The sequence below is a fragment of the Lucilia sericata genome, unplaced genomic scaffold, assembly GCF_015586225.1.
Source record: "Lucilia sericata isolate MDLA Ls3-8-SP2 unplaced genomic scaffold, ASM1558622v1 Contig000336F_arrow, whole genome shotgun sequence".
NCBI classification, from domain to species: domain Eukaryota; kingdom Metazoa; phylum Arthropoda; class Insecta; order Diptera; family Calliphoridae; genus Lucilia; species Lucilia sericata.
In genome coordinates, this window is record NW_023994356.1 from 140,857 (window position 1) to 157,332 (window position 16,476).

Here is a 16,476-nt window from a genome sequence, read left to right on the forward strand (position 1 = left end):
GAGCAATATGTCCAAAGCTGTGAACAAGAAATTCTTTCCGAAATTTATCAAATGCAAGATAAGGGAGAAGATTGGCAACAATCTGTATGACGTCGACGACCTAAAAGGGTCTTATGTTGGACGCTACCACGCCTCCGACCTTAAGTCATAAAATTTGCCCGGCTTATCGTGGGTCGAGCCACACTTTTAGTGATCTTCAAAATTTACCTTCTTGAGATACAAAAATCTTTTCCTGTTCGTCAATTGATATAAAATCAACGGACGAAGCAGGTTTGTAACGATTTTTTTACTTTTATTTCGCAAATACCAGAATTTTATAAAATATTTATAAATGTTCTTCAATTTCGTTTATGTACTGGAAACCCTAAATTATACTAGCTTACAATTTTGTATCTCATGCTATAAATATTTTTTTTGTACACTCTGAGTAGCTACATCATTATAATTGCTCATTAATTATGCGTGAGAAAGAGATAATTGTACAAATATAACAAATATTTAAAATATTTGAAATATTTAATACCGTTTACTTTTATTACGACTTAAAAAAAAACAAGCTTCAAGTTGTTTTGCAATCTTGGCATAAATCATTATGAATTTGAATTCCAAAAAGTAAAGTTGCAATTAGTCCCTAATAAATTATCAACCACATCCAGTGCAAGAATTAAAGTTATTTGTGAAAAATACAAGATTGGTTAAAATTTGTTAAAAATCAAAAGATCAAAAAATTCTTAAAATTTGTTTAAAGAACAAAAATTTGTTAATTTTTATACTAAAAAGTGTGTTAATAAGAAAATTATCAAAAGGTAATAACGCTATAAAAAATAACTAATTTTATATGCATTTCTTAATCAAATTAATAATTTCCCAATACAGGAACTAAAGAAATAGCTAATAAGCGTGTGGAGCTAAATTTCCCTACGCTAAGAAAAGTTCCCAAACGAACAATTCCTTACGTAACACATCTGCCAAGTTAACGTAGCCACTGGTATTTTGCCCATAAAAAGTTCCCAACATTTCATAAAATCAGAATAGTTTAATTCAGATTTACATAACCAACGCGGAAAGTTCTGGAACAAATCGTTGCATAACCAGCCCACATGACCTGCTCATTTGCCAGAACGTGTCTGATCATATCTTACATAAGAGAACCAGTTCAGTTTTATGGTCATCTTCAAAAATTTGCTATATTTGAGTATAAAAAAAAACACACATTTGGAAATAAGCATATAATAGTATATTAATCTAACTAATTTAATATACATATATTATTCTTAAACATTGAACTATAAATTATTAACATCCGATGAATTACTATTAATAACTATAACAAATATTATTTACCAAGAATCTATATAGAAAATATCAGTTTATACAGTATAAAAATCTAAATTTATTGATACATAAATATGTATGACTTATAATTTTCATAAATTTAAAAAAAAAAGTATAAATATGGTAATGAAATTTTAACAGCATAATTATCTAATTTGTCTAAATATCAAAAATTAAAACTAAATATTAAACTATTTTTTTTATAATTTAATTAAATCTACATATATTATATATTTCCTTAAAAATATTCAATATAATTAAATATTAATGTAATAACTCTACTAATATTTAAGAATTTTCTATTTTACTTGTTTTCTAAATAATATTTTTTTCGTATGGCTAACCCTACATAATAAGTACATTTTTTTTCTTCTTTACTTATTTTTTTTAAAAGTATCTTAAGTTGAGAGCAATTACATATTATTATGATTTTTCTTTAGCTAGTATTTTCCAAATCAGTCAGCTTATTCCTCTTCATTCCTTGCTGGGCCCATCATTGGAAACGAAATCGAATCGAAACATTAAAAGAGGTATATTTCTACAACAACATGATTTGTAAGTAAAAATCATAATAATTACTCTTACTCTTAATTTTTGCATTATATTTTATTTAAATTATATCTCATTCCATTGCATTCCGCTATTTTTCAAAGTGCAATGAGATTTTGTTTATTATTTTTTTTGCTTTACTTCTTTTCTTATTTTATTACTTTGTAAAATCTTATAAGTAAAACATTCGTTTAAAAGAATGAATTCCTCAAATAGCTAAATATTTAAATAAGATTTTTCGTTTCTACTTATACATATAAATGAATGTTAAACTAGAATATAAATTAAACAAAGAAATATTTTTCCTAATAAAGTTTGATTTAATTATTTGAATTAAAATAATGATTTGCTAAAGTTTTCTAAATTATGGGAATGACAAATGATTTCAAATCTAAATAGGATAGGATAGTGTAAGCTATTTAGGGACAATCGTGGAATATTTAGGGTGTATAGAATGTCATTGGTGTTTTATAGCATATAAAACGGGAGGGAAAAGTGCACCCCTTATGGCCAACATCTTGCCTGACTATATTTGTTTATTTACTTTAATTATACTTTGGTGGCATATGAAGTATAATTATATGTATACGCGTGTAAAATTGGGTTAAGAACTACACAACCACTTCCTTTAGCTAGCTGGGAATTTAACATCGTTTATGCCTCATAACTTTAATTTTAATAGGGATTTTCTGAAACTCTTGTCAAAACAAATATTGAAGATCTAAGCCGCGCGTTACAAACTTTTTATTTCCATAATGGCATGGTTGGGTACAAAAAGCTAGTTGTATATAGTGCTAGAAATAGCTTCCTTTAATTATTAGGATTTTTTTCACAATAATATTTTGAAATCTAAAATTGAAAATTTCCGTTTTAAACATTTGTTTGCCACCGCATATTTACATTCACAACTTCCATCATTAGCCATTTACAACTAGGGTGGTCATGTTTATGCAGCTATTACTTTAATTTCGAAATTATTTTTGTAAAGTAGAAAATATATAAAACTGCAACTAGTGATTATTTAAATTGCTGTGGCAAACATGGTTTTAATGGAAAGTGCGTGCAGAGTAATGTTTATGTGTGTGGGCAACCTTTTTAAAATTTGAATTTGGAAGGAAATTATTTTTAAATAGAAGTTTAGGAAACAATTTAAAATAACGTAACATTTAAATGTTGGTTTTTATCATAGAATTTGTATCAGTTTTAAACTTATTACTAACTAACAACACTTGCTGTGAATAAAAAGCAACAAATAGTGGTTATTGCTTTTAATTTGTCAACATTAAAAATGCCTCTGTTCGGTTGCAACACCAGTTGCAGCAGCAAACAACTAACATTAAAAAATCAAGATTTATTGGTTTTATGTTTTTTCATCATAATTGTCATGAAATACATACGTACATACACATCATACATACTTAAATGAATAATATTGTTAATTTGTTACTAGCACTACATGTCGTATGAGTTATTAATTTCTATAATATATTACTTATCAAGTATACGTTATGAAGTGCAATCCTGCTTTTGCCACTTGCAATTTTTTGCCAATAGTGAATCCAAATCGTTTTCCTCTTTTTATACAGATTAGAAACAGGTTAAAGCTATTTTTAAATAACTACAGTTTTGTTAATAACTTATTTTGCACTAATATGTATATTAACTCTTCAAGATGGGAAGTCAAATTTCAGGTCATTTTTCGAGTTACTAATTTGATCAGCAAATTATTAAGAATCATAAATTTCTGTACAATATTCTTAAAAATTTACACAAATTAAAAGCACTTTCAAATTTGTTTAAAATTTCATTATAAAAACCAGATGTTTAAATAAAAATTATGTAATGTGTTTTAATAAGAACATCGAATCTCTTTTATAAACGAACAACAAATAACAGAACAGAAAAAGTTGTTATTTTGTTTACAATTCACGTTCACCTTTACCGCTCATTCAATTTAAACTATTCTTTAACATATAACAAAACATTTAACCGAAAAAATCTGGTAAACATAAAAATAAGAAAAGTTAAAACTTTATTTCCAAAGTTTATAAGAAATTCTAGTCGTTATGGTGATGGTAAATATTATTGACATTTTTCGAACAAGTGACTACAAAAAGTCTCAAAAAATCTATTTCACTGTTTTTAAGATCACTAGAAACTGCACCCGAATTATTTTTAATCAAAACAAACAAATCAGATATATATTTTTGCTTTGTGTGGGAACGTGGAATTGTTTTGGTTTAATTTTTAGGCTAAACTTTCCTTTTAATGTAAATTCGGAAAACAAGTGTTGCTAGCGAATAATAAAATGCTCACATGTAATTTTTGCAAAAGAAATTTATCAACAATTCACAAGATTTATTCAATTCGTTCGTCTATGTCTTCAATATGTTGAACATACACAAACACTTTTACTTAATACACCCTGTAACAATTTTGAAAAAAAGAACTTTCACACATAGAAAATTTGATATGCATGTGAAACTAGAGCCCATTTAGAGCAATTCTTCATACTCCGATTTTTATAGTCAGCTCATATATCCTTACAAAAGGACTTACAATTTTAAACGGATATTTTAAATATTAATACACGCAAAGAAAAAACATGGTTGTACATTTTCATTGCGATCAAAATATTTTCCTAAATGTCTCATATGACTATTACAATAAAACCTTAATTTATATAACCATTTAACATATCATATTATAAAATTACATGATCCTCAATTATGAAATTTATTTTATTTTGCTACCAAACATTTGAAATTATTCCTATAAAAATTAATTTATTTGTCAAATTTGTAAACATATTTTAATTAAAATTTACTCTTTTAAAGAGTAAACAGTGTGTGTGTTCTCAAATTAATTTAATATTAAAAATAAAAATTAAATAAAAACAAAATATATGTTATTAAAGGTAAGTATAAATGTGAATTTAGAATAGCAATTGCGTTTCCTATTCCTTTCATTTGTTTAGTTAAATATACTTAAAAGGGCACCTTTTCTTATTTGAAGAAAAAAAAAAAAAATAGATGTATATTTGAGTTTAAATGACATTTTTACTGTGACGTCATTGTTAAAACAAAAAAAAGTTGAAGATCAAATTTGTATTGCTTACTGTTTCTATATATTTTCAATATTAAACTTTCAATATTTATACGAATCATTTAATTTTTGAAGGTACAACATCATTGTTGAATATGCCATTTTTCTCTCTAAAACGCCACAGAGCGTCATTTGATAATAAGAACTTGAAGATTAAAGAAGTGTAAGAAACAAGTAATTGAAATTAAAATAAAAAACTAATTGAATTAAAAAAAAAATACATTTTATTATAAAACTATGTGAGTGTAAAATATAAAAAGTGATTATTTAATTTATAAAGTATAAGAAATTTTCTATTTTTACATATTTTATAATTTTTCTTTTTAATTGTTGTAAACATATCTTTTTTGTGAAATGTCACAAAATTATTTTTTTTCGTCAACGAGTAATTCTAATTTGGATGTATTTTTCGTGTTCGCAGAACAAAAGAATCGTATACCAAACTCTACACCGTTTGATCACCTTTCATCAGTTTTTAGCAGAAGTACCACTTAACTAGGAATAGGTATATCGACATTACAAATGTTAGCAGATCTTCCATCAATATATGTAAGTAATAATGTACGTATAAATTACGTAATTAAAATCATATTGATTTTTCTAGGATATTCTTCAATTTATACTGGCTGATGGAAAATTGTAATTTTGATTTATTGTTATTTTAATTAAAATAATTTTTTGTTGGTAATAAAATGATTCCCTTAAATATTTGATGTTATTAATGGGGATAATATAATGGTAAATTAAAGAACAAATTAAGGTATTGTAGGAATCATATTATAATTGTTATAGGAACAATAATATGTTAACTTATGACAACCTACAAGAATCATATTATGATCTCCAAAGGGAAGTATTTTATATGATTGTCCTAATTATAATTCCAAACATTAATGATAGTTTCAGTTTATGGTAGCCCTAACCATATTTCTTCTTTGCGTGTATGTACTATACGATACTAATATTAGTATCAAATGAAAGCTGGAAATCTGTAGATACTATCTATATTATATTTATTGAACTCATTTACATAAAAAATCGAAAAATAAATGCTCTCATTTTGAAAACAAAAATGTTAAACTACTTCTTTTGCGACAAATTTTCTTTAAGCTTCAATATTTTTTTTTAATCCTGATGGATTTAAATGAATAACATTACTTTGAAGTAGAGGTTCTCAGCTTCATTTGATATTAATATTAATACCAAATTTTTTCTAAAAATTTGTAATTTCATCTTTTGAAATTGTCTTTAAACCTTAGAGTTTATGATTTCTTGGCCACACACAAAAAATGGGAGAGTAAAATAAACAAATAAATGCTATTTATACATCTTATCAGATCTTAACGAATTTAGTTTATAAATAAAAATAAATGATACAGTCTAATAAGGTTAAATGCTTTTTAACTTAATCGTCTATTAGCAAAAGTAATGGAATTTTTATTTAATAATGAGGAAATCAGGAAGAATCTTGAATATGGGAAAGTATTCATTTATGTACTAACTTATTAGACAAGTTAATACTTGTACCTCTCCTTGTACTCAAAATAAAGTACTTGCTTATCTGATTATGAGCTTCAGACAACAAATGAAATCTTTCGAGTAATTGATATCAAAACATCAAAACATTAGTGATCATGATCATTTCATATCATACATCTGTAAAGAGTATATTTAAAATGTTTCATTGGTTCAATATAAGGATTTAATTGAAAAGAGCGTTTATTTTGAATTTAACAGCAATTCTTATATATTTATGCTATTTAATGACAAACTGTTTGCTTAAAGAGGCTTTGTAGATGGGCTAAGATCAAATATGATCTGAAATACATACAGTTTAGAGAACAAATTTATTTATGTTTATATAGAATAGGTTTTGTACAAAAACAAATTATCGAATAGACACAGAAAATGATTCTAGGTCGATCGGTATACTTTATGTTGAGAGTATGATCAATATATTAAAATATTTTAAACATCAGCACACAGAAAAAAATATGCACATTTTTTTTCTTAACAATCGTTTGCTTAAATTTAATTTCGATTTTTATAAATATTTTTATTTGGGTTTATAACGAATTTGTTTGATGTTCACACAGAAGGAAAATATTTTCTAACAAACACTTTATTGAAATAAATTTAACTTTCAGTAAATATTTTTACTGATTCAATAAATGTTTTTGTTTGAGTTTTATTTTTATGTCAGCATATGGAATACAACAATAAAACCAGTTTTGGAATGTACTAAAATGAATTGATATAATTCTTATTTGGTTTATAACATTTAATGTATAAGTGTTTCAGTTTTCACAGTACAAAATAATAGTTTCTAGAATTAGAAACGTTTTCTTAAAAATGTTGTAAGTATATATGTAATTTTTTTACTACTTTTAGTTTAAATATTTTTTGTAAAATTTTTGTTAAAATTTAGTATATATTTTTTAAAAAAATTGTTATAGATTCAATAAAAAATTTTCTTATTATTATTGCCAAAATACAATAAATAATTTAACTGTTTCAGATAACATATTTGCTTGAATTTCAGTACAAATACTAATAACTTGTGTTATTGTTTCAGTAAAATAATTGTTTGGAAATGTTGCGATTATTTATTAATGTTTTTCGTAAATAGTATATTATTTTAATAAGAAAAATCCTGAAATTTTTTCAATAAAGAATTTACGAATTTGAGTACTTGATTTTACGAATTTCGTAATAGGTCCTATTTTAGTAAAAAAAATACTTGGCTTTATGAATTTTTTGTTTGATTTTGAATTCCATTTTTTTCTGTGCACAAACGAATAACACGATCCAGTATTAGTATTAGTGTAGAGTGTAAAGAGATCATAGCGGAAAATTTAAAATATTATTTGTGATACAGAGTATGTAAATTCAATAAATGTGTTTTGCTGCGAAATAATAATTTTACGATATTTGTATCATTCAATAATCAATAAATTTATCAATTTTAATTGCAATTTTTAGAGTTTATAAAGTAAAATAAATAAATAAATTTGTTAAAAATAGAATAAAATATAATTATTTATATTTACTTTGTTACATTGAATTTTAGATCTTAAAATAAAAACATCTTCTATATATTTATTTTATTTATCTCCAATGAAGTAAATTTGTTTATTTTGCATTTAATTAAGTTTATATTTTATTTATTTGTGTTATCGATGATTTACTGCACACAGAAAAAAATGGAATTCAAAATCAAACAAAAAATTCATAAAGACAAGTATTTTTTTTACTAAAATAGGACCTATCACGAAATTCGTAAAATCAAGTACTCAAATTCGTAAATTCTTTATTGAAAAAATTTCAGGATTTTTCTTATTAAAATAATATACTATTTACGAAAAACATTAATAAATATTCACAACATTTCCAAACAATTATTTTACTGAAACAATAACAAAAGTTATTAGTATTTGTACTGAAGTTCAAGTAAATATGTTATCTGAAACAGTTAAATTATTTGTTGTATTTTGGCAATAATAATAAGCAAAATTTTTTATTGAATCTATAAAAATTTTGTTAAAAAATATATACTAAATTTAAACAAAAATTTTACTAAAAAATTTAAAACTAAAATTTGTAAAAAATTACATATATACTTACAACATTTTTAAGAAAACGTTTCTAATTCTAGAAACTATTATTTTGTACTGTGAAAACTGAAACACTTATACATTAACTGTTATAAACCAAATAAGAATTATATCAATTCATTTTAGTACATTCCAAAACTGGTTTTATTGTTGTATTCCATATGCTGACATAAAAATAAAACTCAAACAAAATCATTTATAGAATCAATAAAAATATTTACTGAAAATTAAATTTATTTCAATAAAGTGTTTGTTAGAAAATATTTTCCTTCTGTGTGAATATCAAACAAATTCGTTATAAACCCAAATAAAAATATTTATAAAAATCGAAATTAAATTTAAGCAAACGATTGTTAAGAAAAAAAATGTGCATATTTTTTTCTGTGCAGTGCTAATTGAATTCAAGTCAAGGAAAATCAAAATATTCTAGAGCTCTTGAAAACGTTGTCTTCTTGCAGAATATTCAATATTTATACAATAAATCTGTAAAAATAAATATGAAGTCCAATTGCTCAGTATCTGTAGAATTAAATATATGTCTAGTATCTGTTTAATCTAATAAAATATGACCACGCTTTGGAAAGCATTGATCTCAGTCATGATGATTTATATAAGCTAAGGTGGACTGAAGATTTTATTATGTTACAGAGAATGCATTTCATTTACAAAATGGTTAAATTTGTGCTTAATTGACAATTGATCCACTGAATATGTACATTTCTCCAAACAGACAATAGAATTGAGCAATTGCAATTGTTTATCTCTTCTTAATTAAGTTTTTTGTGTTTTTTTTTTTTTTTGCAAATATAGAAAAATAACAATGAAATACATATATATAAATGTATTTATGTATAAAATGAATTCGGCAATAAAGTTGACAAAAGAAAAACCAAGATTGTTTTTGTATTAAATAAAATTTCTAACCTTTCTATATATTCAACAAGTAAGAGTTTTATATTCGGCTGTGCCGAATCTTTAATACCCACCATCAACATGGGTAATATATGAATATATTTTTAATAAAAATGAAGCATGTTGAAAATTTTTATTATATTTAGTTTTTATTAAAAAAATGAAATTAATAATATTATGAGTAATACTTATATACATATGTACATCATATATTTTATTATAATACTAGCAATAATACATTAATATTTATAATACTGTAAGTAATATATACATATGTATTAAAATTAACTTATGCTTAATTTAAAATTTTTTGTAAAAATCTAACAAAATAATAATTACAACTAATTAAACATCAAAAAATGTATTTACAAATATTTTGTTGTATTATTATAAGTAATATATATATATAATATATTTTACTATAATAGTTACAGACATTATAATTATTAATACTATATGTATTATACACATAATATACAATACCTTAGTATCACTCAACAAGTTATCAACGTCTTAAATTAACTAATACTAATTTACAATTTTCTTAAACAACTAACTAAAAATTACAACTGTATACAAACATTATATTACTTACGGAAAAACTAATATATTTTTTTAAAAATCTTATTATTTACAAACATTTCATATTACAATTATATACCTATTCCTATTCCGTCATGGTGACTATGTATTGTAGCGTACGTTGTGATTGATATGTTTCGTTTGAAATTTGCAAATACCCAATCAATCTGAGTTTCATGATTTGTTGTTGATTTTTTTTTGTCTAAAAGAGACATAAATCCCATCGTGTGAAGAATATTTTCAGTTTCATTATTAGTAGTTTTGCGACAAAGGTTGAAATCGCCAACCAAAATTATTTTATTATTCTCTGAAGAAAATCTACTTTTTAATTCATCAATCCCTTGAACCAACAATTGTCTAAATGTTCCTTCTGGAAATTCTATATTTTTGTATAAAATAAATATATAGAAATCCGTATAACGGAAGACAATATATTGGAATGTGTGATTTCCTCTTCTGTGGTCTTTTTTAAAGAGAAATTCAGATTGAGAAAGTTTGCTGCTTTTAATATATGATATAATACCTTTCCGGTTTCTATTACGTTCATCGCCTTTTATATTACAGTCTAGGCGACAGAGAACCAAGAAACCTGGAATTGTATACACTTCTTCTGGAAATGACCAAGTTTCAACAAAGCAGATAATGTCACAATTTAAAATGGTATTATCTGTTGTAATATCCAGATAATGAGCTTGTAAGCTTTGAATATTTTGATAAAATATTTTTAACTCAAACTCATCATTAATCATAAACTGATGCTTTAGTTGCAACATTTTCTCTGTGCGTAATCTTTCAAGCTCTAACTTTACTGGATCACTATCTTCAAATGGTCTTGGTGGGTTAAAATTTTCCATTATATACAATCCTGATGCCGTAGTTGCTCTACTACATGCAACGTATAATGCAGACCTCAACATTCTACCTCGCGTATGAACAACAACCTTGGAATACGTTGCTCCTTGACTTTTGTGTATAGTGATACCTTCTGCTACTACTAAAGGAAATTGTTTTCTCTCAATAGTAATTTGACGATTTTGTTTATACTGGAAGGTTCTTACACACTTTTCGATAGGAGTCCAAAGTGATTCTGTAGCATGAGGTTTCTTGCGTCGAGCTTCAACACCAACATTTTCGTCTGAGAAAAGCACCCAAAGTGTTGTTGGGTTTCTGGATTCTCCCTGAAAATCAATTTCCATTAAAACTCCGGATGCTCCATTGACAAGACCGTCATTGGTATTAATATTGACAGTCATCATATATTTGGCTGTTGTCTTTAATTTTAATTCAAAACACAACCCTTGGGTCTCGGAAGTTTTCATTTGACGAAAATGAACAGAATTCAATAAACTCCTTTTTCTTTGAGCAGATAAACAATCCGATTTTACTATATCGAATGATTTAGATGTAAATTCTTCGGTTGTTATTCTGCTTAATCTTAAAGCATTATGAAGTTCAGCTTCAGCATTAGATACAAAAAGATGAATTGCATCGGATGGTATATTATCACTAGAATTGACAACTCTGGATTGAATAAGTTCAATATTTTCTGTTGTCATTTGTCCCACAGCCATATTATTTAAAGCTTGTGCAAAACTTAAATCTTCCCTTTGTCGCATTATTTCCGTTAATTCATAAAATCTGAATAAGTCCCACAATGCACCTCCAGCAATCGTTCCATATGGATTTGAAGAATTTGAGCTAAAAATCCATTTATCTCCTACAGGTGGAAGTTGCTTCAGATCTCCGAATACCAAAATCGACATACCACCAAATGGTTGAGTAGTCTTGAAAATTTGCTTTAATCTTGAGTCAAGATATCCCAACATTCTTGACCCAACCATTGATATTTCATCAATTATAATGACTTTTAAATGCATAAATTTTGCAACTAAAGTGTTTACCATATCGCTACTTAAAGGTCGTACGTCACCAGAGAATTGGTTTATCGGCAAAGAGAATAGTGAATGTAGCGTATATCCTCCAATGCCAAACGCAGCCTTTCCAGTTGGCGCAGTTAACAACACCTTTGGTAAGTCGGGATTTGCGCCAGGAATAGAGTTTAATCTATGTGTAACAGATTGGTAAATAGTTTTAATTAATCTGCTTTTACCTACGCCAGCCCCTCCACCAATATATTCGTAAAAACACACACTTTCAACAACATTTTGTAATAAATGCTGAAGATACATGCGCTGTTTACAGTTAAGGCTACGAATTGAGGTTTGTAAATCCATTTCGCTGATCAACGGTGGCAAACGAATTAAGAGAATATCTTGGTTATGGTCAATACTGTCATTATGTATGTTATTTTCGATGTTAATAATGTTGACATTGTTATCGATTTCCGGAACAGCCAGTGCTCTAAACTCATCATCTAACAATTGAGTAGCTGCTGTGTTGTCATTAAGATTATTTTCAATATCATTTACCTCTGAATGAACTTGTTGAATAATTTCTTCTAGTTCACCCTCCTTAAAAATTTCAAATTGAACTCTGTTTTGCTCAATTGTTACTTTATGGATGTTGCAAGTTTCTTCATTATTATTGTCTAGAAGTTCTTCACGTTCATTTCTCCATGGCAAATAAAGCATCGCCAATGATCGAAAATAGTCTGATCTAGTCACATCGGCATTAAATGATGGAAATCGTATTATTGCAGCGTGTTTTCTTTTCGATACGTACCCTGAATTATTTCTTAACCGAAGGGGAATGCCAACTTCATCGGTTATTTCAATATCATCCTCAATATAGTCGTCCTCCCCTTCTTGATATCGGGTATTACGAATTGATTTCGAAAACTTGTAGTACGCTGCAAAATAGGCCAAACATATATCACTTAGTACATCAGGCCGTTGAACATAATGATCAAGAATGTTTGATTGAAAAATATCTGTAGATTCAGATGAAATTCTTTCCAGTTCAGTTCTTGATTTTAACATTCGAACTCTTTTTTCAGGAACATAGGTATTAATGTAAACCTCCAAACTACTGCACTGAGATAAATGCATACCCAAAATATTATAAGAAGCTTCTTGAGCTGAAACTTCTGATGCGGAAATGAATTTATTTCCGATATGTTGAAGTCTTTGCTTTATTGACAAATTTCCAGCTCTAATTTCTTCCATAACTTCTTGTAATATCCTGGATACTCCCCGGTTAGATTTATTAATATAGTTAACTATATAACTAACACATGCATATGCATCCATGACGAATTGAATATCCATATTTGCCCTTTGCATCGATAAGATTTTGGAATTGAATGCATTTATATGTCTATCTTTAAAGGATCTCTTCAAAAATATTTTTGGCTGTTTTAATGATGATCTTAATGCCAATATATAGTCCTCGTGTGATATATTTATTCTTTCATCAGATAAAAATCTTTCAAGTGAATTCAATTCCTCTTCTTCCAAACAGGTTAACTTTGCATTCAGCAAATCTTGAATATTTTCAAAATTGTTTATATGTCTTCTAGTTTCGTCTGGACTTATATCTTCAGGAAGTGGTAGCAAAATTTCGGTATTCAGTAGTGGTGGATGTGGTATTCCAAATCTGCAGAATTTTTTACCACGAATTTCTCGTTGACAGGATCTGCTGTGATTGTGCTGTTGATAAGTAATATAGTCTTTTACGTCGTCAATAGTAGAGTCCGTACAAATGAACCTATCAATAAAATTGATTACTGCTGGAAAGGAATTCTGATCGGATATATTTAATTGAGGAGAGTTTTCAATCCAATATATTCCATGCACATGGGGTGAACCTCTTTGCTGGAATTCTATCCTCCAATAAAATTTAATAACTTTATATTCGTCGAAAACTCCACCGTTAACTTTGAAATGTTTAAACAGATGACGAATCCGTTGATCAAAGTATCGAGAACAGGTAATAGGATCCAAACGAATTAAGTTATACTTTTGTTGGGTGGTGTAATTTATTGCCTCTTCTTCTGAAATAGTTTTATTTTCAACTATTTTGGCTAAAATTACCAAGAGTTCGGGCCACTGAGATTCTGCGGCTGACAATGTTATAAAGAAAGTGGGCAAACCAAATTGTCTAATCATTGCCAAGACTTTCTTTTTCTCTCCTTCCCAATGTGCTGGTGATGACCGAATTCCTTTAAGAATATGATAGCCTTCATCATGTTGTATTAAATTTTGAACAAAGTTGTCATCTAAAACGTCTCTTGCCGTGTAACTACTATGTCCAATTTTTTTTCTTAGACAAGTAGAAATATTGCTCTTTAGTTTGGATAACTCTAATTTTTTATATGAGTACAATACTTTGTCCACACGAGCACATCGTCTGTCATAACGTCTAGCTTCTGACCTTATAACTTTTCCAATTGTGGCGGTACAAGTTCGTTTTACACCACAATATATTGAAGGAAATGACAACTCTTCAGAGTCTTTGTCCAAAATCAAATCCAAAGGGCGTTGGCCTTCTCCTGGAGCTATTGCAATCCTACTGAGTGGCATATTTTCTATTGGGTCGTTGTCAATTAGAGTCTCTTGAGGGTTTAGCTCAGTAACATCGTCTGCGTCGAAATTATCTTGAATTAATCGTTGAACTAATTCTTGGTCTCCTGTGTTCGAAATAAAAGGAACTTCCTCATTTGGTCCGATACTGTTTAACCATTGCTCTGAAATTGTAACACCATGTGCTCTATATAACTCAGTGTTAACCAAATAACGAGCAGCTGACAAAATTTGACCAGGTCTAATCGTTTCTGTCATAAAGCTGTGATTAAATTCCAGTCTTCTTTTGAGATGTACCTGAATAACTTCCGTCTGATCGAAAGTTCTTGGTAAAACATCAACTGTTCTGTCCAAAGAAATTGGAACGTTAACAACAGCTCCCCTTATAGCACATTGACGATTATATCCCAGTGAAACTATTCTCATAAAAGGTATTCTTGGAGCAACAAAACGTTCTTCTAAAGGAGTTAAATCTTTTAACTCATCGGGAATTTTTGGGAAATGTAAACCTTTAGACAGACATATGGTTGGAACTTTACCGCTATTAGCAACTTTATAACAAGTGTTGCAAAACTTATAAATATTACTATCGGACGGAAATTCTTCGGACAAAAAGAATACCTCGGATAAATTTGAGAATCTTCTTAAAAAAACATCTCGGTTTAATAATTTAATTTGGTTAGGAAACCAAAGACCTCCACAACATACACAGATATCAGTCGGACCATTCTTTATATTTCTATTGAAATCCTGTAGAGTTCTGTCAATATGTCTTTGTGAATCTAATGTTAGATGTTCAATTCTTGATTCTGGTGACATATTTTCTCGCATTTGTATGTTTCTGGCAGCCTGTCGAGCATTTCCCCTTGTACGATTGTCGGTGTTTGTTCTATGTAATCGAACTCTACAATTTCTAAGTCGGTTTAAGTCATGTTCTTGTATTCGAGCTAATTGTCGGGCTTCACGACGCTGTGTAGTATCCCGAGTTTGTTCAATAGTTCTGTAGTCAATGTTAAGTCTAGCTGATCGTCTTCTTGTGGTGTTTGTGTTTTGTTCTAACGTCCGATATACTAAATTAGATCTTCTTATTCTATGGGAAATTGCATCACGTTGACGTTCAGCTTCTCTATACTGAGAATCTTCGCGCCGTTCTGCGTGTTCCCTTGTGTTTCTTACCTGTTCAAGTACTCGTTGTTCAAAGTTTTCTCTCCTTTGTGAATGCTGCAATGCATCACGCGCCCTTTCTCTTTGCCTGTAGTGCTCATCCTCTCGACGTATAGCGTGTTCCAGAGTGTTTCGTTCCTGTTCATTGTGTCTATATTCATTATCCTCTCTTCGTAAAGCATGTTCCAACGTGTTTCTCTCCTGTTCAATGAGCCTATATTCGTTATTCTCTCTTCGTACAGCATGTTCCAATGTGTTTCGCTCCTGTTCAATAATCCTGTATCCCTCATCCTCTCGACGTATAGCGTGCTCCAAAGTGTTTCGTTCCTGTTCGATAAGTCTGTACTCTTCATCCATTCGGCGAACTGTGTGTTGTAATGTATCCCGCTCCCTCTCACTTTGCCTGTATTCCTCATCCATTCGGCGCACTGCGTGTTGTAATGTGTCCCGCTCCCTCTCACTTTGCCTGTACTCCTCATCCATTCGGCGCACTGCGTGTTGTAATGTGTCCCGCTCCCTCTCACTTTGCCTGTACTCCTCATCCATTCGCCTAACTGCGTGTTGTAATGCATCTCGTCTTCTCTCTCCACTGCGTGCAATTGAATTCCATCGTCTTCTTGTAGAATGTGCAATGTTATCTCGCTCCCTTTCAACTTCGCGATACTCCGCATTTTGTCTTCTAGCGGCCAACAGCTGGGAGTTTCGAAGTCTATCAGATTCAAGATTCTGCTCTC

General features: G+C 28.5%; 1 protein-coding gene across 1 annotated transcript; it reads right to left on the bottom strand.

Moving 5' to 3' along the window:
* Window positions 1–3,869: 3,869 nt before the first annotated feature.
* On the bottom strand, window positions 3,870–16,099 carry LOC119603786. The gene is made up of 2 exons (XM_037955957.1): window positions 10,621–16,099; window positions 3,870–3,883 (listed from the first exon to the last, which is right to left on the bottom strand). The coding sequence occupies exons 1-2, from the start codon at window positions 16,097–16,099 to the stop codon at window positions 3,870–3,872; spliced, it is 5,493 nt and encodes a 1,830-aa protein (XP_037811885.1).
* Window positions 16,100–16,476: the final 377 nt, after the last annotated feature.

Coding starts and splice junctions, on each gene's coding strand:
- LOC119603786 (XM_037955957.1), bottom strand. CDS start 16,099: ATGGATGAAGAGTACAGACTTATCGAACAGGAACGAAACACTTTGGAG.